This window comes from Melospiza georgiana, chromosome 3 (assembly GCF_028018845.1).
Source record: "Melospiza georgiana isolate bMelGeo1 chromosome 3, bMelGeo1.pri, whole genome shotgun sequence".
NCBI classification, from domain to species: domain Eukaryota; kingdom Metazoa; phylum Chordata; class Aves; order Passeriformes; family Passerellidae; genus Melospiza; species Melospiza georgiana.
Genome location: NC_080432.1, coordinates 98,487,604 through 98,512,411, shown reverse-complemented (window position 1 = coordinate 98,512,411; position 24,808 = coordinate 98,487,604). Strand labels below are relative to the sequence as shown.

At 35.1% G+C, this 24,808-nt stretch overlaps 1 protein-coding gene across 2 annotated transcripts in view; it reads left to right on the top strand.

The window, feature by feature from the left end:
• The window catches only part of CSMD1 (CUB and Sushi multiple domains 1), a 1,052,613-nt gene that overhangs the window by 955,581 nt on the left and 72,224 nt on the right, over nt 1–24,808 (top strand). For both annotated transcript variants that reach the window (XM_058020501.1, XM_058020500.1), the window contains exons 47-49: nt 3,417–3,605; nt 7,761–7,907; nt 18,001–18,189. In XM_058020501.1, coding sequence (XP_057876484.1) covers nt 3,417–3,605; nt 7,761–7,907; nt 18,001–18,189 — 525 coding nt within the window. The remainder of the gene's footprint in view (nt 1–3,416; nt 3,606–7,760; nt 7,908–18,000; nt 18,190–24,808) is intronic.

Sequence of the window (24,808 nt, the reverse complement as noted above, 5' to 3'; positions counted from 1 at the left end):
ACAAAGCTACAAATATATAAAGAATGTATAAATGCAAAAAGGCAAAAAGCAGTTTGGCATCACTGCATTGATGTTTTTTTGTGTACATGTGATGATGTGTTCAAGGAAATGCTCTGACCTTTAGGCTGTTGATTTTTAATATTCACTCACCAAATAAATGTTCTTAATTACAAAGCAACATCATACTTTTCCTCAATTATGAGAGAAGGGCATGAGGAAACATCTGCAAAAGGCACATTTTCCCTGTGGTGAATAATTTAGTTTCAGGTTCCTTCTTAAGATTTGGCTGCAAGCAAGAGACAGCTAAGAGCAGATTTTCACTGTTATTGATAATTTTTGCATGTTTTTGAAATAACTTTTTTGTTATTTTTTCATACCTAGTAACTAAGCTATTTCCTTGTCTCTTTCCTTCCCTTTTTGTCCCTGATGTCTTCACAAGAAAAACTAGATAGTCAAAGAGCAAAGCAGCTGAAATAAAGAGGCAGGAAAAGTAATTTTTGTGTGTTTTTTACCCTTTCCTCCCCCCTCCACAATTTCCTATTCCTGTCTCTTTTTCTTTTTGCAGACCATTCTTACCATTTCTTCTCTGGAGCACTGCCAGGTTTCTCAGATGATCACAGTCAGTGTCTGTGCTATATGAGTGTGTCTTTCTTCCTGTTCTATGACAGTTCTTTTATCCCAAAAGAAACTAACATTTTTCACTTCTCTGAATTGTTGACTTTATGTTTTCATTTCATTCCTTCCCTGGCTCAATTTTTTAAAGACGCTTGCAGTGTATTTCTTGAGTTAGTGAACAATATTTCAGCACTTAGTCACAGTGTTCTGGGGATCACTATACATTGATCTCAGATTTTTCAAAATTTAATTTTGAATCTTATTCTTAGTTGATAATATTCCATCCAAACTTCCAAAAATTTCATATACTGGAGTACGTAAACAGAGTTCATTCAGTGAGTTCTTAAGAAGATACTTAGAGGTCACTTCTCTGAAAATTATATCTGTGGTAACTTAGCTGAAAGAGCACCCATATAAATGAGGCCATAACAGCCTTTTAGAATAACCCAGCTGTAAACTTCTCTGGAAGAATTGTAATATTACATTTCTCAAGTAATGAGACCACCAGGCTTTAGTCTTGTCTGGACTGTATCTGTGTAACATCTAGATTTTGTTTGCAAACCCCAAATCTGAATGACTACTATATAGTTGGTTTCCTGAGTGATTTGACCGATGGTTATTTCCATAACTCCCTAAGAGGATGAAGAAAAACAAGCAACAAAAGACATTTGTATCCTTAGCATTTGTGCTGCTAGTGTTTAGATATGGCATGTTTACAAAACCACTGCAGATGTACTTCCTACACTCCCATGTCCCATTCCAAGTGACCCATACATTGCAACTTCTTGTTTGCCATGTTTAGTTTATTGTAGCCATTTCTAGCCCATAATTTATCCAAAGAGGCAACAGTTTTCCAGTGTTGAAAAGAATCACTGTGTCTTGCTGTGAAAAGTCAAACAGCATCACTTATTTCTCCAGGGCACTTGTAATTTTTGACTTTGTAATTTTTGAAGACAGGCTTTTAATTCTCAAGTTTTTCTCATTAATGTTACCATTTTTAATAAACATTTCACGTAAGCTGATACTGGATCAGTATAAAACACCTTTTCCCTTCTTAAAATAGCATAAGGAATGAAACTACAGGATAAAGCAGTTTGTGGAACTGTGTCATGTCAGCTACCCTTCATCAGTGATGTGCACTTTTATTCATGTCAGACAGGAAATGCTGTGGGGAAAATTATTGTTATTTATCTGATGGTATTTTTTTGCCCAATTTTCCTCTCTGAGAATTTGCTGATTTACTTGTGTTTTCTGCAAACTTATGAGTCAGAGCACCTTTTGACAGCATTTTCCCAAGTTATTCTTGTATTAGTTTGAAGAATAGAGGTAGTAAAAGTAGCAGCGTGTTTCATTTTAGGAGAGTGAGAGAAGAAGCTACTGTCATTAAACACATGCAATGCTGTATTCTTATACAGAATTTCATGTGAAATTTCTGGATGTCATTTTACTACAGGTGATTCTACCTCAAGAAGCAATCCCTGGATTATTGTCTAAAGGATTCTCACTGCCTTATATACCATTGTCCCACAGGCTTTCCCTTTCTTAGGATCTTCTATGAAAGATGGCTTTGCCTCTTAGGGATACTGTCTGCTGCAGCCAGTGCAGTCAAATAATAGCAGAAAGGGATATATGCCAAAAAAAATTATTTGTGTACAATCTTTTGCCCAACCCATATCTTGTTCCCCTGCTTGATGCCCTATTCTCACTTGCATATTACATCCCTCCTTTTCACTGGCTGACATTTTTCTCTCTGACTGAAGAAATTTCTCAGCTACAACTGAACCTAAATTTCACCTCCAAGTCTGCAAAAGGTCTGCTGAGGGAAATGGTCCTGTTTTAAATGTTTGTTTCTGATATTTATGTGTGGATTTCCCCCCACAGTATACTTTTTCTGCTGATCACTTTTCCCTCTGTTGTTTTGTTTTCACTTTTCATACAACCTTTACTTTATTTAAGTCCTTGGGCACTATGACAGATGATTTCCAGGAATACATTTCTGTCTAGATATATTTGTGAATCTTACACAAAAATATTGTTAACATGAACATATATTATGAAACTGTGGACAAAACGTATCAGGAAACAGATTCGAAAAAATGAGTTCTATGTGAGAGGCAAAATATTAAATAGTGACAAAACTTCCTAATCAAACCAGTGTTTAGAATATAAAATTTACAGTATTTTAATATATTATAGTCCTTTCAGTATGCAGAGGTCATGAATACCTATGAATGCCAGGTGAAATTTAGAGCTCAGACTTTAAATACAGGGGAAGTAGTTGGTAAGAAGGTCTTACTTGGGTGACTTGGAGCATTTTATCTTGAAAATGAACACTTTACATAAAACTTGTGTACTGTAAATTAATCTGGTATGTCTAGATGTTTCAATATATTGTCATGTTTATGTAATAGGCTTCAGTGCTAAAGCTGGTTCAATTTTTTAGGATCTCAAATAGAATACAGTTTCCAAATAAAAAGTTTTACTGTTACTTTTACCTCACCTTTGTGAATGATTGCACCAACATATGTGAATTCCTTGACTGAAACCACTTTAGTCTCTAACATATTTCTTTCTGGATAGATGCTTTACTGTATTTTATAAACTAATACAATGTTTCATAAATCAAAGTTTATAAAAGTGGTCCTGTTTCTGTGCATATTATAGGGAATTTTTCCCCCTTCCATCTAGAATATGGTTTTAACATGTTTTCATTTGGAAACTGACCCTGAAGCATGCATTTACTGGAGAAGAAGCACTTTGTTTCATTGCTATTCTTAGTGTTCTTTTTGTGTCCTTTTTAGCACAATGTCCAGCAAATGAAATTCGTACAGAATCATCAGGAGTGATCCTCAGTCCAGGTTATCCAGGCACCTACCCCAACTCTCAGACATGTTCTTGGACTATTAAGGTTGAGCCAGGATATAACATCTCCATTTTTGTAGAAATGTTTCAAAGTGAAAAGCAGTTTGATGAGCTGGAGGTATTTGATGGTAAGAAAGATTTAAATTCTATCTTATTACACAAGATCAAACACTGGGTGGAGTGGACCTTGATTTGCAATTTTTGGGATCACAATGGAGTGATATATCTGAAAATAAAACAATAATTCAGAATTCCTGTTACTTTTGCCTTAAATCTAAATCTATTAGCCAATGCAAGTTTTTATAGATGTATTCAAGACAGAGAATATTTTAAATTTTCTTAGGTATTGTTACAGAGGAGCATGAACAACGGTTGTTTCCCTGGGAAAGTCACATAGTTTTCTGTTTCCAGCAAAATTCATGCAGGTGTCTGAAAGGAGATGTTAACATGCTGATCCGAAATTATTCGTTTCTGGTGAAGAAGTATTTTGGGGTTAGAATTACATTTGTCCAAATGAATAAAATTATTTGAGTCTTAATACTGGAATTTGAGTTCAAATACCCTATCTGGCTTCTCCATAGCATTGCAGACCAGTGTTGTTCACTGTTTGAACATACCACTGTTGAAGTGTTCATCTGTTTAGGGACAAAGAGCAGAAAAATGCGTTGTCACTTCTCAAAGGCCCCTACTTAATTCTTATTTTCTACCTCATTCTGATCTTATTATGACTTATTATGTTCTCATTGATTGACAAGGATAACTTGTCTCTGATTGTTCTTAAATACATTTTTATTCATTTAGAGACCATTATCATATCTTCCTTCATTAACCTAGAATAGATGATAAGTTTGATAGAAATGATGAATATTCACTATGGGAGTTTCAGAGCATGAAAAAATATTAAAAGGTCACATCTATTGAGTTATCTTGTTTTAAGTACTTTTCTGGCGGATTAGAATTTAATGTCTAAAATTACTAATTTTTTTCACTTTTTGGTAGAAACATCCTTAAAAAATCCACAATATTTTTGATGCTTTTAAAAATGCCATATCATAGCACATTTTTTTCTTCATAACATGTATGCTGGTCCATGTCAGGTTAGTGCAAAAAACAGTCTGCAAAAAATCTATTAAGACTGGCTTTTCTTCCATTCCATTTTGTATCAAAGACAATATGGAATGTTACTGGAACTTTTCTAGTGGTCTGTTCACGTTGTTTTCTTTGGATAAATTCAGTTGAAACAACATAATTTTCCTGATATATATTTCTGTTTTCTTTCCTCTGAATTTAAATGTAATGAAACCAGATTATTAAGAGTAGATCTGAGAGAAGAACTAATGTCGTTCCTACATTTTTAAGCACTTTAATTTCATGGCATGAAATAATATTCTTACAAATTCATCTCTACTGCAGCTCTGCAGAAGTAATTTTTTCTACCACCTACCAGCAACCTTAAGTGAAAAAGATAATGGCATATTTATAAACTCTCAACTATAGTGCCATGTGGAGATTCCTGAGCTAGCTCTCGACAAGTTGATATTCAGATATGGTCCATTGCAGCACCTTGCAGAGATACTTGTTTGCGTCCCTGTGGCCACATTAGCAATGTGCTTTGCTAATTAGTTAGACATCTCAGCATGAGTTTTTGGGGGCAGAAGACAATACTGATGTGGCTCTCCTGCTTCCAGTGATGGCTTTAACTCAGACTCAAATACTGCTGCATTTTGCAGCAAACAAATATGTGTCATACTGTGGGCCTTGTGCAGTCCAAAAAAGTGTATTTAATCTAGGTTAGGAGAACCACACTGATCTATCTCTAAAAGGTAAAGATACATCATGAAACTTTATGGAGAAAATGTATAAAAATTTGCAAGACAAATATTTAGAGAATTAGTGTTGCTAAGGCACTCATCTCTGGTTGCTTCATAAGGCAGCTTTGTAATGCAAAGCACAGCAAGAACTGCACCCACCTGACTGCACTGTAGATTATGGTGCTTCAGCAGCTGGATGATGATCAGGGTAGGCAGCCAGTCAGTAAAGTCAGCCTGGTCAAGTGGGAGCAACAAGCCCATGAGCCATTCCCACTTACCTGTCATACCCTTAGTAAACCCTCTCTGGATTCCAAACCACGGAAGCCACAAATGTTACATGATCATAATTATTAAAGTGTTTTGAACTTGAAATTATGGCATTCAGGTATTTACACTGAATAGCATTCATTTAGTACAGAATTTTTTTTCTCTCTGAAACAAACTGAGACTAATCTATCACTGAAAATAGAAGATAATGCCAACATTTATCTAATATTCAAAAGAACATCCTATGACAGATCACCACACCAGAAGTTGAGTGTGTTGTTTCCTTATATAGACAAACTCTGAAATAATAATTAAATAAATGTCAGAATCAAGAACAACTGAGTCATGCTGCTGACCTTCCTGAACACCATCTGAGGAGCTGACTGGTAGGTAAGATACAGAAACTGAAACTCAAATCCGGGAAAAACAAAGCAAAACTAAAATACATTGAATCAATCCTCTGATCTCCTAATGATTAAAAACTGTGTTATGGCATATGGTGCTGCAAAATAATTTCATGATCACTAATAAGGATTCTTACCTTATTGTAGGTAGTAGGTCTTTATTTGTAGAAGTCCATTCTTTAGTCCCTTAAGAATTTTAAAAGAACATTTACATTCCAAACTGTAACAAGGGTGTTAAACGGATTTACAAAATCCAAAGTGAAGCACAGAGAAACTGAGTCAAATGTCATGTTCTAAATAATTTTCTCAATCAAAAATAGGAATAGACCTTAGCATTCCTTATCATTTATCCTACATTGTAATCATCAAACACTAACTCTGCAATATGACAAACAAACAAGTCATGAAGCATTTTTATGATGGCATGCTGAGCAAACTGTGCCTAAAGCAATGCTTATTTGTTCTTATTTTGTACATGCATTTATTATTTAGAATTTTTAAAATAATGCTAACTTAGTTGTAGTATTAGAGTGAATGAAATGCAGTTCCTAAGAGCTGGGAAGTATTTTTAATGTTTAGGTTTTTGTGGCTTCCATAGCCTCTCTTTTGTACCTGAAATGTCCCAGTCAAAAATGATACTTTTTAATTTGTTGAACTGTTGGGGCTGATAACAATTTTCAATTTTATTGTATTCAATTTTTAGTTGTCATTAGATTCAGTTTTATTTTTCTATTTCCATGTAACATAAGAAGACCTATTCAGGCTGTAGCTGCTCAAACTCAGCAAAAAATGAATGAAGAAGCTCTTCATTTGTAATAGTAACTCTGACCAAGATAATGTTGGTTGACATAGCTTTCTTAAACTTGATAAAACGTGGAGCAAGGGACATGGTGAGCATGTGAGAGTGCTTCAGCTGGAGAAAACATTACCTTCATATGGAGGAAAAAAAAAAGCCATTTCATGTTTTAGAAAGGTTCCAGTTGGAGATTGGATTGATAAATGGATTTTTGTTGTTGTTGTTCTCTTCTATATATGTTGTTATATAAATAGTCCTGAAATCATTATCTGTGCCTCTATGGTTTTATTCTGGTGAAGATATTGGTTTAGGGCCAGGATACAGTTTTTCAGCATCTTGTATTTACCATAAATGAACACTACACTAAAATGGAACTATAATAAACATAGTAATTAACAGAACTGAGTCCTAGTGAAGCATGCAAATTCATAACACTTGTACATATGTGTATTCCAAATGAAACTGTGGTTGTCTTACACATGGCAGAGCTTTATTTTATCTTCTGTTTTCATTATGTAATATGGTGGTGTTGAAATTGTACAAGCTGTACAATATCAAAGTATACATTTGCTACAACTCACTAGTTAGAAAAGAGCTTAAATAAATAATAGATTTAAAAGGGCAAGGAGCAGACACAGACCCTCATTCAGTGTATTTGTGTCAAATAAAAATTAATACCTCTTTTTATTTTAAACAACTACTTTTTTCAAAGGTTTTATGGAGAAATCTTTAGTTGCTTTATATTTACATCTGTTTGTACCTAGATTTTTTTTATCTAGGTACAAACAAATTGAAATATTAAGCAATTATAATGCTCTCTAGTGAAAACCTAAAACCAGATGGACAGATTAAATTGAGATCTCTTCGTTATTTCTCTGACAAGGAAGTGTCTGGCTATTTCCTATGCTACCATGTTCACATTCACAGCTTAGTTACAATATTGAAAGAATTACTTAAACGCATAGTACTTTAAAACTTCAGTAGTTTCTTTATTCATCTCTGAAGGTTCTTCTGGGCAAAGCCCCTTACTGGTTGCTTTGAGTGGAAATCATACTGGGCAACTGAACTTCACAAGCAAAATGAATCAGCTGCATCTCCGCTGGTCAACTGATCATGCAACCAGCAAGAAAGGATTCAAGATCCGTTACTCAGGTGACTATTCGTGCTTTCTCTTAAATTGTATTTTGTGGATATACTGTTGTCCACTTCTAATATAATGTCTGTTTATCTGAAGATACTTTTTTCTAATGTTTATTTAAAGGATGTTAAATCATTCTGTTTTAAGGACAGAACTTGGTCTCTCCATTTTTTCCCCAGTGTGCCAGAGATCTCCAGATCTCTAATACTTCTCCAATTTATACTCCTCTCTGCACCTGTTCTCTTGTCTTATCAGATCCAGAGAGAGGCCTTTCAGATGTAGTGGTAGGGATAACCCTTAGACTTTCACAGAAGTACTCAGAAGTGAGAATTTTTGATTCTCATTAGCAGTGCAGTACTTCAGCTGCAATTCAGTATACAATTATTAGGTTTGCAATTTCCTAGAGTTGCAGTTCACAATTCTCATTATTATGTTTTTCTTCATGTACAAATAAATGAAAAACTGAGGGGGTGTAAAAAATCCCTCATTTCTTCAACAGGCTTCATATGAATCTGGTAACATGAAAATATGTAAGCAGTCTATCTAAATAGTGCTAAAATTATTTCCCATATTAATAACAAACATCGAGAAGAAATATAGTGCAGTACTGGATTATGTGTTATGTGTAGACATATCAACCCTTACTCTGTTTGCAGCCTGTTTATGATGTTCCCACACATACATCTACAGACATATTGCTACTAAAAGGCTTGGCTGAGGGATCATTTACATTATGTGAACAGTATGTGTGAGAGAGAAAGGTGATAATTGCTATCATTAACATTTGCTTCTTCTGTGTTTGGACTTGATTAGCAATGTAAAGGTTCTGTGAGTTAATTTTGGAGGCTAAATATTGTCAATAAAAATTAAGTAGAGAAAGGAATACTAAGCATGTTTTAGCAGAACACTTCATGAAGTACCAGGTATATCCCATTTAGTCATGGTAAATGTTCTTAGGGTGACAGTTTTTGGGAAGCTCACTCCTTTTATGTACCATTCATGCTCTGCCTGTCAAATTTCTGGGAAGTTTCTCTTATTACTGAAAGATAAGATCAGGGCCCAGCTCAGAGCATAATTGTGATTGTTTCAGGGATTTAAGAACTAAGTAGAAACTGTTTGCAGTCAGGAAAAAAAATCACTAAAAGCATCATCTTCACCTGCACTTTTGGATAATTACTACAGACAAATTGAAGCTGGGGAATGGAGAAAATAATTTTTTTCAAGCATACTGGATATTGATATAGGTTTTTATAGTAAAAAAGCAATTGCAGGACTTAACAGATAGATTGAGAATATGCAAGAGGTAACAAAGAGAACCTGTCACATTGTAGCCCTCAAATGTGTGACAGTGAGAGGAGTGGGCCTTCATTCATTAATTCAAAGTGAGGAAGCAATATCAAGGTTACATGAATAGACTTCATGTGAAAATGTTGGTTTGTAAGTATCAAATTATTAAGGAGGCTGATTTTTGAGGAATGGCAAAATATTTTGAACCTGCATGCACACAAAACATGTTTTGCAGTACTGAAGAAGTGGTCTATAATTGCTAGGCTCAATTCATCAATTATTATGGCACTAGCTGTGACTAACAATAAAATTGGGGAACTGGAGAGAGATATGCAATCCTTATAGCTATGTTTTAGGAACAAACAACAGTTTAGCTTTTTCCGCTTCACTAACAGTCAGTGCCTGCATTTTTCTCTAAACTTCTGTCCATTTTACATGAGATTCAATGGAAATAATCAGCATGAAAGAAGAGTAACAGTGAGCGGCAGCATAAACAATTGGATTTGAATCCTAATGAGGGAGAGCAACATCATCAAAGGAGGAAAAATACAAGATCCCAAAAAGGCTATTGATACTGTGGCAGCTGTGACTGAGCCAGCAGGCTTCCTCATGATGAAGATCCTATTGAAATGAATTACTGCCCTCCCATAACCTTTCCCTTCTTCTCCAGCTATGCCTGTGCGCAAAATTTTGTAAATTCTCATTTTGTCACAGCTAGATTTCAGTTGTAGTTACAAATTTTGTTCACTGTTAAAAGCTGCTAGAAGCTTTTATGAGAATGCTTAATATCTTCTTTAGCATGCAGCCTTAATTTTGTAAGCTGTTTGCTTAATATTATGTTTGCTATCATGTGGTATAAGACTTTTTGCTAAATCTCAGTGGAAAAAAGCTGAGGCATTACAGCAGAAGGGTATTCTTTTAAGGGCTTTGACATATTATACATGCACTAGCTTAGATTTTAGTCTAAATTATACATTTCCTAACTGCACTAATGCCTAATATTAAATGATCTCTTTATTAACCTACAGAATATCTGCCTAGCGTCCCTCAATAATTTATAACCCTGCATACACATTCGTACCCAAGCAAGCTAGGGAAAAAGTATAACTAAGAAAAGGTAGATGAATCTTTTTTGTTTTGTTTTTAATTATTGGTAGAAGGAATGAAAGTGCACTCCAGTACCTGGCATATCTTCTGGAGGCACATGGACTTGGGAACCAGATGGGGACTTCATTTGCTACTTTTCAAATTGACATTGCCACTACAACAGTCACAGGCTTTTGCTTAACTTTTGGTTATTCTTTCAAAAGTAAATAAGTCTAGTGGTTACTAAGCTAATTTGTAATTTCCTGCCAGAGGCACTATTTTTTCTTATTCCTCAGGTTTAACTGGCCAGGTTTTTGTAGCAGGGGGGCTACACGTATGGCATCTTTGAGAAGCTGCTTGAAGCTTCTCCCATGTCCAAAAAAACAGGTTCAGCTGGTTCCAAGATGGACCTGCAGCTGACCATGGATAGTGGTAGTGCCTCTGCAATAACACGCTTAAATATATATGTATATATATGTATATGTGTGTGTGTATATATATATATATATATATATATATATATATATATATATATATGTATATATATACTCAGCAGCAGCTAGAAGGAGTGAGAATATGAGTGACAACTCTGCAGAAACCACAGTTGGTGAAGATGGAGGGCAAGGAGGTGCTCCAGGCACCAAAGCCAAGTTTCCTTGAAGCCTGTATTGCTCTCTAACCCTAGCATACCACTATGGCCCGCCCAGCTGCTTGCTTACTCCCCCCAAAGCAAGATACAAGATGGAGCAAAGAATAAGAGGAATAAAAATGAGAAAACTTGTGGGATGAGATAAACAGGTAAAGTTTAATAGGTGAAACAGAAGTTGCACATTTGCAATCAAATGAAAATAAGGAATTCATCCACCACTTCCCATTGATAGGGGTTCAGGTATCGCCAGGAGAGCAGGGCTCCACCAGCCTCAATGGTGATTTGAACAAAACTTGCGACACTGGTCCTTCCCTCTTCTTCTCACAGCTTTTATTGTTTGTTGGTCATGACACCATATCTTATGGACTGTCTCTTTGGTCAATTGGGGTCGCTGTCCCATCTGTGTCCCCTCCCAAATCCCCGTGCATCCCCAGCCCCCTTGCTGGTGGGATGGTGTGAGAAGCACAAAAGAGCTTGACTCAGTGTAAGCTTTGCTCAACAGTGACTTCCCTGTATTATCAACACTTTGAAAAACATGAATTCTATCCTAGACAAACCAGCATACCTGGGAAAAGAGGAGGGGAAGGGGAGAACAGGCAGAGCAGAGGCTTTTCACAATTTGGTTTGATATATCATTATCTTACTCTGATCTGATTGGTAAAAAATTAAATTAATTTCCCCAAATCAAGTCTGTTTTGCCTATGACAGTAACAGCTGAATGATCTCTCCCTGTCCCTATTTCAGCCCACAGGCCTTTTGTTATATTTTCTGTCCCCGGCGCAGCTGAGAAGGGGAGCAATTCTGCAGCTTTGGTGTACACCTGGCATCCAGCCAGGGTCAACTCAGCACACTTTTATTATGTTCTTTTAACCTCTTAAGTAATTGCGAGAAGCTTAATTCTTCACCCTTCTTTTCTTGTTATTTTTAGGCTTTGGACGTGTTAAACAAGTGTTTCTACTCCCTCTCTATTTCAATTTAGAAAAAAGAATATTGATTAGTTTGTCTACATTTTCCAGTAGATGGTTAGAAGTGACAAGGGAACTGTGTGAAGAATTTCATCAGACTCTGTATAATTGTTTCTTCTCCAATTTGTAAACTTTTAGGTGGGTGATTTGCGCAGCAGGACGGTCACAGAGAAGTACTGTGAATCACGAAAAATATTCAGGATGATTTATAAATGTTTAACCACCAATAAGAATAGTTGTCATATAAATAGCAGGTTATTTAGTCAGATATTTATTTTGCAAACATTCACAACTATATCACTAAAGAGGGAATAGGCCTTTGAAAATTTATCTTGTCTTTTCATGTTGTTTATGTGTTAGATATAAAATAAAATGCAAAAGAAAAAGAATGACAGCCTGATCCCTTTTTGTGGTTTGGTTGAGTATTGTTCTCAATTTTGATCCTGTACATTTTAAAATGAAAATTAACATATGGAATGGATGGTCCATTCATTAAGGAAATGGTTTAGTAATCAGAAAACATATATTTAGTTTTATTATGTGTCCTTATCTACTTACTTTAGGCAATGTCCACGATAGATTTCTTATCTATAAAGTGAGTATGACAATAGCCCTCTTCTACAGAGGATATTTAAAGAATAGCATCACAAAGAGATAAGATTCCCCAGTAATATGACAAAGACAATTAAGTATCCAAAAGGGAAATTTATAAGTGTACTGAGGTGTGACTTTTTATTTCTCAACATAAAATCTAGCATGTAAGGTGAACAAATCATTATGGTATATGAAGAAATTTTTTTATTTAGTTATAATTTCAAATATAGTGCTGTTTCTGTGAATACTTACAAATATCTTCTCCATATTAGTTTTTTTGACTACTGATCAAGGAAACTGCTGGGAAATCAAATCCTTTGCTAAGACTAGTTCTTTGATAAAATTTTATAGATTCCCTGTAGAGAGTGAGTTCTACAAAATCATCTGGGAAGGTTGGACATGGAATTATAAAGAATTTTAATTTGTAATTGGGAGTCATTTAATTGAACTTCCCTGAGACAGAGTGTCTCAAACGGCAAAAAAATCCCCTCAACATAAATATTTTAATGTTCCAGCTATTAAGAGAATATGCTTTGTTAGAGTGTGGTCCTGCAAATACAAGATCAGTGTTTATAGGTGTTGCTGTCCACACATCCATTGACTAGTGATATGTCATTTAGCTGTCAGCTATTACCCTGTCGGTATTCAGTGGCAAATTACAAAAGTTCTGATGTTAAGTTAGCTGAATGTTTTGATTATAAGTGAGCTGAAAATGTTCGGTATGTTGCTTTACAAAATACACTGTTTTCTAAGAGGTCCTGAAAGGACATGGATGATATGTCATTTGGAAAAGTAAATTAAACCTGTAACTGTAAAGTTGCTTCGGTCAGTGGAATGGTCATAGAAGTTTATCACATTTTGTGGTAAAACATTGTCATTCTGAGATGAGAGCACTCCTGTGTGATTACACCTATTTCAGCTAAGCCTCATAGGATTCCAGGACAAATTCCCCCAGAAACTGGCTGGAAGAACAGCATTTTATCACAGTGGTCCTTGACACAAGGCTGCAGTATTTTATGAGTGCACAGTATGGATTTATGCTTAAGCTCAAAATTTTCACTCAGCTTACAGTATATGTAGTTTTCAGTCTGACATTCTTCAAACATTTGCTTACACTTCAGGTCTTCAGACATTTATTTATTGCTTTTTGTGTGGTTCTTCTGTTAATGTCAGTTCCTGATCCTAGAAGTTATGTGTGTTTCATCCTGGGCTCTGAAGGGAGTTCAGTTTAAAGAACAGATTAAAAATTACTAAAAAGTATGTAGACTTATCACTATTCCTTTACTGTATCAACAAGTGTATTTTTCAGAGTAAAATAAAAATCCATCTTCAGAATTTTTAGATAATTTGCTTAAAATACTTTTCTTCTCATGCTATTTATAGCTTAGACATTATAGCTTGGAGTATCAGCCTTTTCTATACATATCATGCTGTCATGGCTGCACAAAGTACTATAATCTTAGTAGGACTTTTACATGGATGTGGATTACAGGCACCGCTTACCTGTAACCTTGTTGATGGCTAATGACTTGCTACTACTTTAAAATGTCATTAACAAGAATTTCTGTAAGAGTGGAAGATGGATCTGATCTAGGTTGGATGAATGTTTTGTTTAAAATGTTCATTGGATAACATAAGTTATCCAAACATACACGGTTTACATGGCAAAATGTATGTTATGTGTGTCAGAAACACTCTTAACAGTCATGAAAGTGTAAAGTTTGGCACTTGGGGAGCACAGCCCCTTTCTGATACATGGGAAATTTTCTGTACTACCTGGTGAACTCTTCATTCTACTTCAAGGAATCTACCTCACTTCATGAAGTCTCATTCATCATGCCTTTTGTCCCAAACTTTATATCCATTATGGTCAAAATGCCTCTGCCAAGACAGTCTAGCTGTCTTCCTCAACCCTTCTTTTATCTCCACCCCTTTTCCAGCCCTCCCTACAATTCACAGTCTACTTTTAGTGGTAGAAAACATAACTTTTATCTATCTTTTTTTCCCACCTAGCTTAACATCTTGATTTCTCTTCCTCTTCACAAAGACACCCCTAATTTGTTATCCTCCTCCTTCCTGTCTTCTGTCTATGGTCTTTTCTTTCTTTGTGTCCCACTAGTCAGTTTCATTTGATTTATTTTTTTTTTTCTTTCACTGAATAATATTTTGTTCTGAAAACAATCTCAGTTTCTGATTCATCAATCCTTTTGGTACCACTACTAATGGCTAACCAAGTACTTCTTTTTCTCTCATTTTCATTGCTTTCTCCTGGTCTCCAGTCCCTCCCTTCCTGTTTCTCATCTCTTTGCACAATCTGTCATTGCTACTCTTCCCCATGGCTCTTAAATCAGCACCTTCATCTCGAATACTCTTTCTCTCCTTTCTCCAGTTATAACCTCCCTATTCTCAAAACACTCCTGTTAATTTTATATTCACACTTTAAAGTCTGTCTTTGGCTTTCACAATGGCAGATGACCACAAAGCTTTACCGAGGCATCTCGGTTTCCAGACCTCTTCCCTATTTCCTACAGGTCCATGAAGCTGCTGCCACTCACCCACCTTGGGTTGTCAGGAAAAGTAAGCATTAGTAATGGTAGGCTGAAGAGATGGTTGAAAGCAGAAAATACACAGGAGTCATCAAGGTAATGATGACTCATCCTTTCCTCACCTGGAAAGGAGGATATAGTTTTGTGTAGAATATCTGCAACAATAAACTTTAGAAACTAAGTATTTTTAAAGGGATGTTTAAGTAAATTCTGAGTGATATTGCTATTTTCCTTCTTGTTTTCTTCTATAAATCTTCCTTCTTGTTTTCTTCTATAAATTTCTTAATTAAAAAGATTTTTTTTTTGCCTAGCTCCTTTCTGAACATCACTTGATTCACTGGAGAGCTCAAATAATGCTTTTGGGCTCAAGGCATTATTAATTGCTATGACATAAGCAAAAATTATGACTGATAGATTTCCCCTTTGGCTCCCAAGAAATTTTCAGTATTTTGACATCATTCTGTTCATTTCAGCAGCCTGAATATCCCATATTTCATGCCATTTTAAAGCTTCTCTCTCTGGATAGTCATATATATTTATTGTTGTTATCAGCCACAGCTAAAGCCTGGCAATAAATACCCTGGCAATCAGAACATGAAGTTTAACCTGTTACGCTAAAAATCTATTATGCGTTAAAAGACCTCTTCTTTTATATCTAGCCAAGAATTTACTGTTAGAATAACAATGTTAGCAGTTTAATAAGAGAATTACTAGTCCATATTAAATGGTTATAGGAGGAGATAGGAAAAAGGAGACATGACAATACTATACAGAAAAACAGTACAGTTAGAAATTTTATGCAATATTACTGGGCTACAGAGAAATATTTTATGTCTAAAATTGCAGTACTGATGTAATAAATTTGGAGTTTTTTCTGAATTTCATATTTTATTTATGACTCACCATCTTTTCTTAAGATCCTATATATTTAAAATTAAATAGCACTTAAGAGGTTACTGCAGCTGATTTTAGAGATCTTAACCTGCTCGTTTTGCAATAACAATCTTATTTATTCTTCAATATGTTAAAAGGAAAATTAAAGCTATTTTTATTGTGGTTCTTTAAATGCCAAGTCCCCTTTCTAAAGAGTAATTTGATAATTAATGTAATTTAGGCAGACGAGTGAGTGTCGCCATGCCTATAAAGGACACAGAACAGGGCCTCAAACAAATCTTTTTACTGGACCATCTTGGCTTATTAATTTTCATTCTAGTTTTAATTTTTTTCTTTAATATTTATCAGAGGCTTTTTTCAATCAATCCCCAAGCAAAAGAATGTACAGAAATAACATTTTGAGTAGAAATAATGTTGCTTAATTGAGAACTATGTAGCATAATTTCAACAGATAACAATATTTTTTGGTATTTTGAATGTTGGACTTAGCTTTGCTGCTTATGTTGGGTGTTATTACTAGAAATATTGTCTTTGATATACTGCATCTAAATCTAGACATTTAAAGGAAACGTTTTGGTTAGGAATATAATCAACTCTATGATCTCTGTCAATGAACAAAAGCATTCTTCTTTAGGTGGTAATTGATATAGTAGGTGCACCATCAGGTGACAAAATATACATTAAAGATAAAAATTTAAAAATTGAGCTAAAAATTGAAAGCTGTGCACCCAAACCTGTAATTATGCACTTGTGAAAATAAAGCAACTTTTACTGGATAATTGTCTGCAGAAATTAAAATGAATGTCACAGTTTATCTAAGACACATTTCAGTATCATGGAGGGAGTATTCCAACAGTAGTTGCAGTCTCAGTCTTATTGGTATTAACATTTAGTTCTCAGTGGAGCTCAACAGTGTCCTCTCTGTGAAGAATGTTTGTAGGCTTATTTCAGTGGTGGATGTGCAGTCAGGTTTATTTTCAGAAAGCCATGATCCTGCCATGCTGCGTCTGAAAAGATAATATCAGTAAACTTGATATAGTGCATACCTGCTTCCAGTATGCAGTGACTTGTACATCAGCTGGGAGTCCAGGTAATTTTTAATATTGCTTTTATCAAGTGATAAATGTTTGCGTTCTACAAACAGATTCGTGTTACAACTCTGTATACAGTGTGTCAAACTATACTGCACTTCTGCTTGATCTGGGTCCAGTTCAGGTATCCATATTCCATCCTTACAGGAAGATAATGCAACCTTATTTTGGGAAATGGTCTTTATTACTCACTTTTTGACACAAAAAAATTGTACTTCTTTTGCTTATTCAGCATATATTAAAAAAAATCCATTCTTATGTAACAGATTCTCGAGGACCATGCTGGTCATGAATTCCCCTCTGCAAAAAATATTAGTAGAGTAGTGATTAAAGTTAAGCAAGGCTTACTTTCATTTCAAAACTCAAACAGGTACATTCTGTCTTACTTCATATGTAGTGTAAATTGAACATTTAAGAAGTTGCAATCAGTTATGTTACATGCTTTTTGTAAAAGTCAATATACTTGCCCATAACTAAGAGAGAACAGGTACAAAAAATTAACAGCATTTTAATCTGAAAAAAAGCATCTGAAGAATCAGTGTAAGGTTATTTGTCTTATAAATTTTTAACATATTTGACAAAATGTTTAAACTTTGACGTACATGTCTAAGTGCACTGAAATTTTTAATAAAGCTGTTTCTATATGTTTTTGAATATTGTGTAGCTCAAAGAATAATTTTAAATGCAGTTATCAAATTTGAAGTAGAATGTTTATTAAGTGTGAGCAAACTTACTGAACATTCTATATGCTTCATGATTGTAGCTTCCTTATGTGAAGCAGTACAAACTGGTTTTGATTATAAATTTTGTTTTTGAACTTCATGATGTTTCTTTATATGTAGTCTGAATCTTCACTGAGGAACCAAAAGTACTGTAAAGGTTTTAGAATTGATTTTAGTGACATTCAAAGTTTTTACATTGTCATAAATAATCTTAATTTTGTACATTAAGTGCATTTGATTTGTTTTTAGTAATGTCCATTTTTTGGTTTTTAGCTCCTTATTGCAGTTTAAACCCTAACCTGAGGAATGGTGGAATTATAAATAAAACGGGTGGTCCTGCAGGAAGCAAAGTCCGCTATTACTGCAAGCCTGGCTACAGAATGATTGGTCACAACAACGCGACTTGCAGGCGCTACCAAAATGGAATGTACCAGTGGGATTCTCCTGTGCCAATCTGCCACGGTAAGATAATGCTCTCTTCTTGAGCAGGCTTCTGTAACTTCATGGTAAGGCTGTTTGACAAAACAAAGATGCAGCATTGTCAATACTGCTGTATGCCAAGAGAGACACTGACATCATGACCTGATCCAAACACACACTGACTTGTGTATCTCATGTGTGCAGGGTTGAAGTATTAAAAACTATGCATGCAGTCAAATACAGACCAAATGAAAAGTACGTCTTCAGTACTTTATTTTTTAGTGATGTACATACCTATAAACAGACCACAGGTTATTACATTGTATTGCAGAACATTTTAAAAAATCAGTAGTTATAAGGGATTGCTTTATTATTTTAGAAAATAACTTTATAACCAGTTCTTTAAAGACATAATTTTAAACTTATTTTCTCTCTATTTTGGGGGTTTGGTTTTTTTTGTTTTGTTTTGTTTTGTTTTGTTTTTGTTTTGTTTTGTTTTGTTTTGTTTTGTTTTGTTTTTACTATCCTGAAGCTGAACCAGGTTCTACTCCAGCTTGCTGCTCTTGCTAATAGTTGTTACTGTTTGTCAAATGTATATTCCCCATCCCTGGAAGGCCAGGCTGGATGGGCCTTTGAGCTGCCTGGTCTAGTGAAAAGTGTCCCTGCCCATGACAGGGGTTTGGAACCAGATGACTTTTAATGTCCCTTCCTACCCAAAAAATCCTATGATTCTGTGATAATATCAGGGACCTGGGGAAAAGAAAGAAGGCTGCAAATTCTACCCATGTCATATATGACCTATTCTAATGTGTCTGCTTCTTGTCTACTTTATTTATGGCATGAAATTATAGTAGCATTCATATTTAAGAACATGCTTGATTAAAACTTGCAATTACTTGTTCTTAACTTTGTAAGACATTAACATTAGTTTTTATGTCTTCTTCAAGAAGACATTTTGCTTGATGTTCCACCTCAGTGATGGTTCAGATATTTCTAAAAAGACCATAAGACGGAAGTATGAAAGTTTTATTTTGTGATTTACAGGGAAAAAAAAAACAAAAAAAAAAAAAAAAAAAACAAAAAACAAAAAAACCCAGCTGAGATTTGGTGTGATGCTTACTCTTGAGAGTGTGCTATTTGTAAGAAAAGTAAAAAGCTGCAGAAATTTGGCTACGGTTGAAGAAATTGAAGGAACAGTGTTCCTATATTCTATACAGAATAATTTGGTAGCTAAGTATTTCTTCTGGATGAGCATTTTCCTGTTGAGAATGGCCATGTGGCTATGTCCCTATTAGTTCAGGGAGAAACTCAAACTTTCAGTGTGCCACAAGCAGGACCTGTGTATCTGTGCTTCCAGAACCCAAGATGTCTTCTAATCTCATATGCCATATTGTTATGTGGTATAATGCCACATATATGCCATATATGATTTGATATGACATGTCAAAGATCATGTTTGATCTTCCTGAAGGTCACTAAGTCATGGGAGAATCTGTGTGTGATCTGCATGTGAAGTAAATTTAGGGACAAATGCTGCTTTTGGACTTGAACTGCATTTTAGGTGCTGTTTCTGGTGCTGGCATTGAAAATTCAGACCCTTTGAACTAAAGAACCTGGAATAATGACTAGGCCTACAGCTTGAGATCAGCAAAGTGGAGGATAAAGTTTTGTTCCAGATTAAAAAAAAAAATTAAAATCTGTATGTGGGATAAAGTTTTGATTCATTTGCTTAAACATGAAAGTCTAGTGTAATTTTCAGTGTCCTGAGGTGTTTTACCTCTCCTCCATCCACTAGTAGAGAAAGATATTTCAGGTATTAGGCTTGCAGGATGTCTTGGAGGCCTAACAATCTCCGGGAACAATGGGAAAAGAAAAAACAAGCCCCATCTGCCTAAACTGTTGTATTTGATCAGGTCAATACTGTTGCTGAAACTTTGGGAGCTATTTTGCTGGCGATCTGGCAGGTGTCTTTTTTTAAAAAGTAAAGAAATTTTTTCATCTCAGTCTGGACCTCAGTTACTTTAAGCATGTGAGGATGGAGACAGTATTCTGTGTGTAGTTGTTAGACTGGGGGAGCTGGGACAATAAATTTAAGGAGGCCCTGTATTTTACTTCTCTCTAGAATTTAAAATCTTGTGATTCCTCAGCTGTCACAACTTCTATGCAATTGAATCCCTTAGCTTTCTGCTGCTTATCTAGCCAGACTATATTAGCTTTCTACTGCTAATTCCACTATTGTTCAAATAGCAGAGTTCTGTAAAATGAAAATACAACTCAGCACATAAAAATTCTTATATAGTTAATATTTTTTTGTAGTTTCTCTCTTTTGTTAGAACTGTATAATGTCAAGTTTTCTTTTACATTTTTAGTTTTTACATTTTATGTTCACAATTTTCTGTTCACAATGGCACAGAAAGTGCTTCAAATTGGCCATTCTAACCTTGAAAATTATGTCCAAACATAATGAGGTTTGTGAATGGAGAAAAAAGTTCTTTAAACAATTTAAGAAAAAAGTCCCCACTTTTAAGGACAAAATTAAATAATTCACAGAAAGGAGGAGTGAAAATGTACAGATGTGCAGGACTTGATATAACATCCCAGGACTTGATAGTGGATAAGCAAGGGTAAAAGAGCCTCAGAAAGTAATAGATTCTGAACAGGACTACAGAGTACTCAAGAAAATTGTAAAATACTTCAGACATTGTATCTGCCCTTTTTTTATCACTGTCTGCAAGAAGGAGCTTTGAAATTTTAGCAATCTAGCATGTTCACAAATATGTTTTTTCATTAATTTTTAGCTGTATTTATAATTTCATCCATATATATGGCTGTGGGTATGTAGATTTCTGTAAACAATGGGAGAAAATAATATTTGCAAAATAGGTTGTTTAATCTTTACAATAAATTTCTTATAAATGTAAGATTCCTCATTTTAATATATAACTTCACAATTCTGGCACAATTATTCCAACTGGTATGTCTGAATGAGGCATATGTTATTCAAAGAACTCTGAAATGGAGAGCATATTTCAAAATTTATTTAGTACTTGTTATCAAAATGCATTCTCTTTAAAAATTACTTAAAATTACACATTTGGTCCTGCTCATGGATTTCATTATAGGGTCTTTCTAAATCAAAAACCCTTTGATTAGTTCAGAAATTTCTGTAAAACTAGTCCTACAGGGTTGCATTTGTAATTAATAACTTGAAGTTGCCAGAATTAATTTTTGAAATCAAGTTTGATCATATTATCAAAAAGGGTAATTATTTTTTTGCAGATCTATTAAACAAAATCTAATTTGAATATGAAAACATCTAATATAAGTTAATCTGATGGGGTCAGAAGATATTTTCAATTCATCTTCTCAAATGCAGATGTTGTAATAATGTCCTGAGTGCTGTATAAAAAACTTGACTCCTATCTAGGAAATTATAACTTACTGTTTTTGCTTTTATTTCATTTGTGAAGTGAAAACATGAGTCATGCTACATTCAAAAGAGATATGGAGAGAAAATAGCAATTCTTATATAAAAGTAAGTGGCTGCTGAGAGGAACTAGTAAGGCCCCAGAAATGCTACTGGCAACATTTGTGAGCTGCTGATTAGCTCATGTATGGATTGCCACGCTGGAGGGGGGTAGGAAGAGAGGTCTGAGGCTGGAGATGGAGAAGACAAGAGAAAATATAAGAGAATCTTGGCAAGAAGAGCATTTGGACTGAAAAACTGAAAGCAAGTTGTCAGGGTCAGTATGGCTCAGCAGTGCTGGGTTGCCAGAGTCTGGAGGCTGAGACGTGTCTGGAGCCAGGGTGCAGCAGGGGCATGAGCAAATGCCCCTCTTTACCCCACCTGTTCTTCCTATACAGGACTCAGCTCTTGACTTAGTTCTGCCTCATTTCTCCCACTCATTCTTGAAAGAGCTTAAAATAATTTTAAAGAGCCTTGAAAAACCCTTGGCTGCTCTTCACTATTTGAGTTACTACCTGGTAGGTTTATAATAGAAAACTGGAGGTACCTTCTTTAAGGAAGCTCTCATCTGAATTGTAAGTACTTGGTAAGGCTCTCTTTATGACAGAAGCATGATACAAAGTTTAGCTGATGCCAACAGTTCCTGCTTAAATTGCTGATTCTGGTACTGTCATTAAGCTTACCTCTGTTCTTGAAGTCTATAGATGTACACTGTGGAGTTAGAGAACTTTGTACCTTTTGCTGTACTGAACAAAGATTATTCCAAGACCATGACTGTTTTCCATGCCTGCCCTGGGAGAATGGGCTTGAAAATACCTGTTTGCATTTTGCACAAGACCTGTGACTCTGAAGCCACCAAGCTACTTCCTCATAAAATTAGGTGTTTTGTGTTATTGGGCATGGAATTAGGCTTGGGCCTTTTACCTTTTTGGTAAATATTACTATGCAAAAATGTTCGTTTTTGCATACAGTGTTTAAAATGTAAGGTAAGTAGCAAATTAAAAATACCAAATTCCAGCAATCTCTTATAAACCAGTGACCATACTTCAGAATATAAAACAATAATTGTATTACTATAGACTAAAAAAAATCCAGAAATTTAAGGAGAAATCAGATAGTTTTAAAATCAATGTTTTAATAAGCTAAAATTAGTTCCAAAATGAATGAAATAATTGTTTTTTCTTGACAGAGGAATAACAGCTAACCTTACTTTAACAAGATCCTAAGTTAGGTTTTTCTTTTTTTATTATTTTCTCAGAGGAGATAGTGAAATACTGGAAGAGATTGCCTGTGGAGAGTGTGAAATTTTCATCACTGGAGATCTTTCAAAAACAAATAAGATCAAGATTGGTCAAGTAAAATTTTGACTTGTGATAGGAGAATAGACTAGATGACCACTCTTAACAGATTTTTTTATACCCCAAATCCCATTTTCACTTCCTTTTTTATTTCTGTATGTATCCAAGTCCGAGAATTGTCAATGCTCTCTCTAATGTTTCCAACTGGATATCGTGCGCATAAGCCACTGAGTGTGTTTTTGTTTTGAATCCTGCTTTTAGGGACTTCTCTGTGTCTAACTTCAGTTCTTGGTATTTAAATGCCTTTTCCAGCACTATTCTGTTCAATGCCAGAAGCAGGTCACTGAATGATGAATGCTTGTGGATTAACTTTAGGGATTTTCCAGCGTATGAAAATAAACTGCATGTCTGCCTGTAATGCACTCTTCAGCTTCATTTCTATATGTAATGAAATTGCATACTTTGATGATAAATTATATGTAAGTATCTTACTGGTGTAATGCAGGTGTATGCATACTTTAAAGGATTGCCATACACCTTAAATTTTCTGGTTTTAATAAGAAATAAAGGCAAGTCTGATGTGGAACATGAAAGAGCAACTATAACTACATCTGTTTCTAGATAAAAGGCTTTTCCCCTTGCATTGGAAGAAGGATATTTTTCTGCTGTGCAAGATAATAGATACAATTAAGGCTGACATATTTTTAACACTCTGCATGCACATCTCCCAGCTGGAACCTGTCGGTCTCATCTAATCACTGACCTAAGAAACATGCTGACAATTCCTCAAGTCAGAAGATTTTCTCAGACCATTCTTAATTCTTTAACAATCATGAAGCTGTGAGCTTCAAAATACTTGATTGTGGCACAGTAGCATCATTGTTTCCACTCCCCAAAGAAAACATTTTAGTCAGTTTGGTTCAGCTTTCTTTAAATTTCAAAGTACTTGCTATTTAATGAAACTCTCCTTGCTGATATGCTTTGTTTTAACACTGCTGCTCTAAAAGCCTTTAGCAGCCTTGATAAATTTCTAGCAACAGGAATAGTTCATTCCAATCCCAGGCTCTGGGAGACAAGCATACAAAAACTAAACAGATAAGACTCTAACTGAAACAGTGCCAGAATGCCCAAACTGCTTTTATGATAAGTAGCTAAAGCAGCAGTGAGAAAAGCCTGACAATGTAGCAGTACAAGATTTAGAAACACCTAAGGAAAGAAGGGTCACAGTAAGGGCTGAGGTACACTCTGAGGGTTAAAGTGCTGAGGTGTGGCAGGTAAGCATAGGTTTTGAGGTGCTTTAGCATACTGGACATTGCATCAGATCTGACATAACTGAGAGACCCACCTGTGTGTGACCAGGCATTGTACATCTTTTATTCCTTAAAATAACTTGCACATAAAAACTACTCGATCTTGAACTTTTCAGTGTGTCTATAGAAAGGTTATTCCTAAAGGTGAAGAACAAATGCTGACAGAATTATTAGCTCTACCATGAACTAAACAGACCTGGATTGGTGTGTTGGGGGTTTGCTTTGTTTTGAAATGGCATAATAAAGGCTTTTTGCTTCACTAAGGTATTTGAAGTTATTTCATGTTTGGAGTATTTAGAGGGAAATAAAATTAGTTCCGCCTGTATATACAGATGGGCACATACATGGGATGGGTGGATAGAATCATAGTTTTGAGTTTTGGGTTTTATACAATTAAATTAATGCAGATTTAACACAAAGATTTCTGTTCTGATATGAGAAAAGAGACCTGAAAACGTTGACAAGAAGTCAAATCTTAATCAAAAGCATTCAGACACATTGTCACAAGTCAGAAGAGAACTGTAAGGCACGTTAGGATGAGTGGAGGCATAGTGTAAGACGTTGGGCACTGAAATCCTTCACAGTAA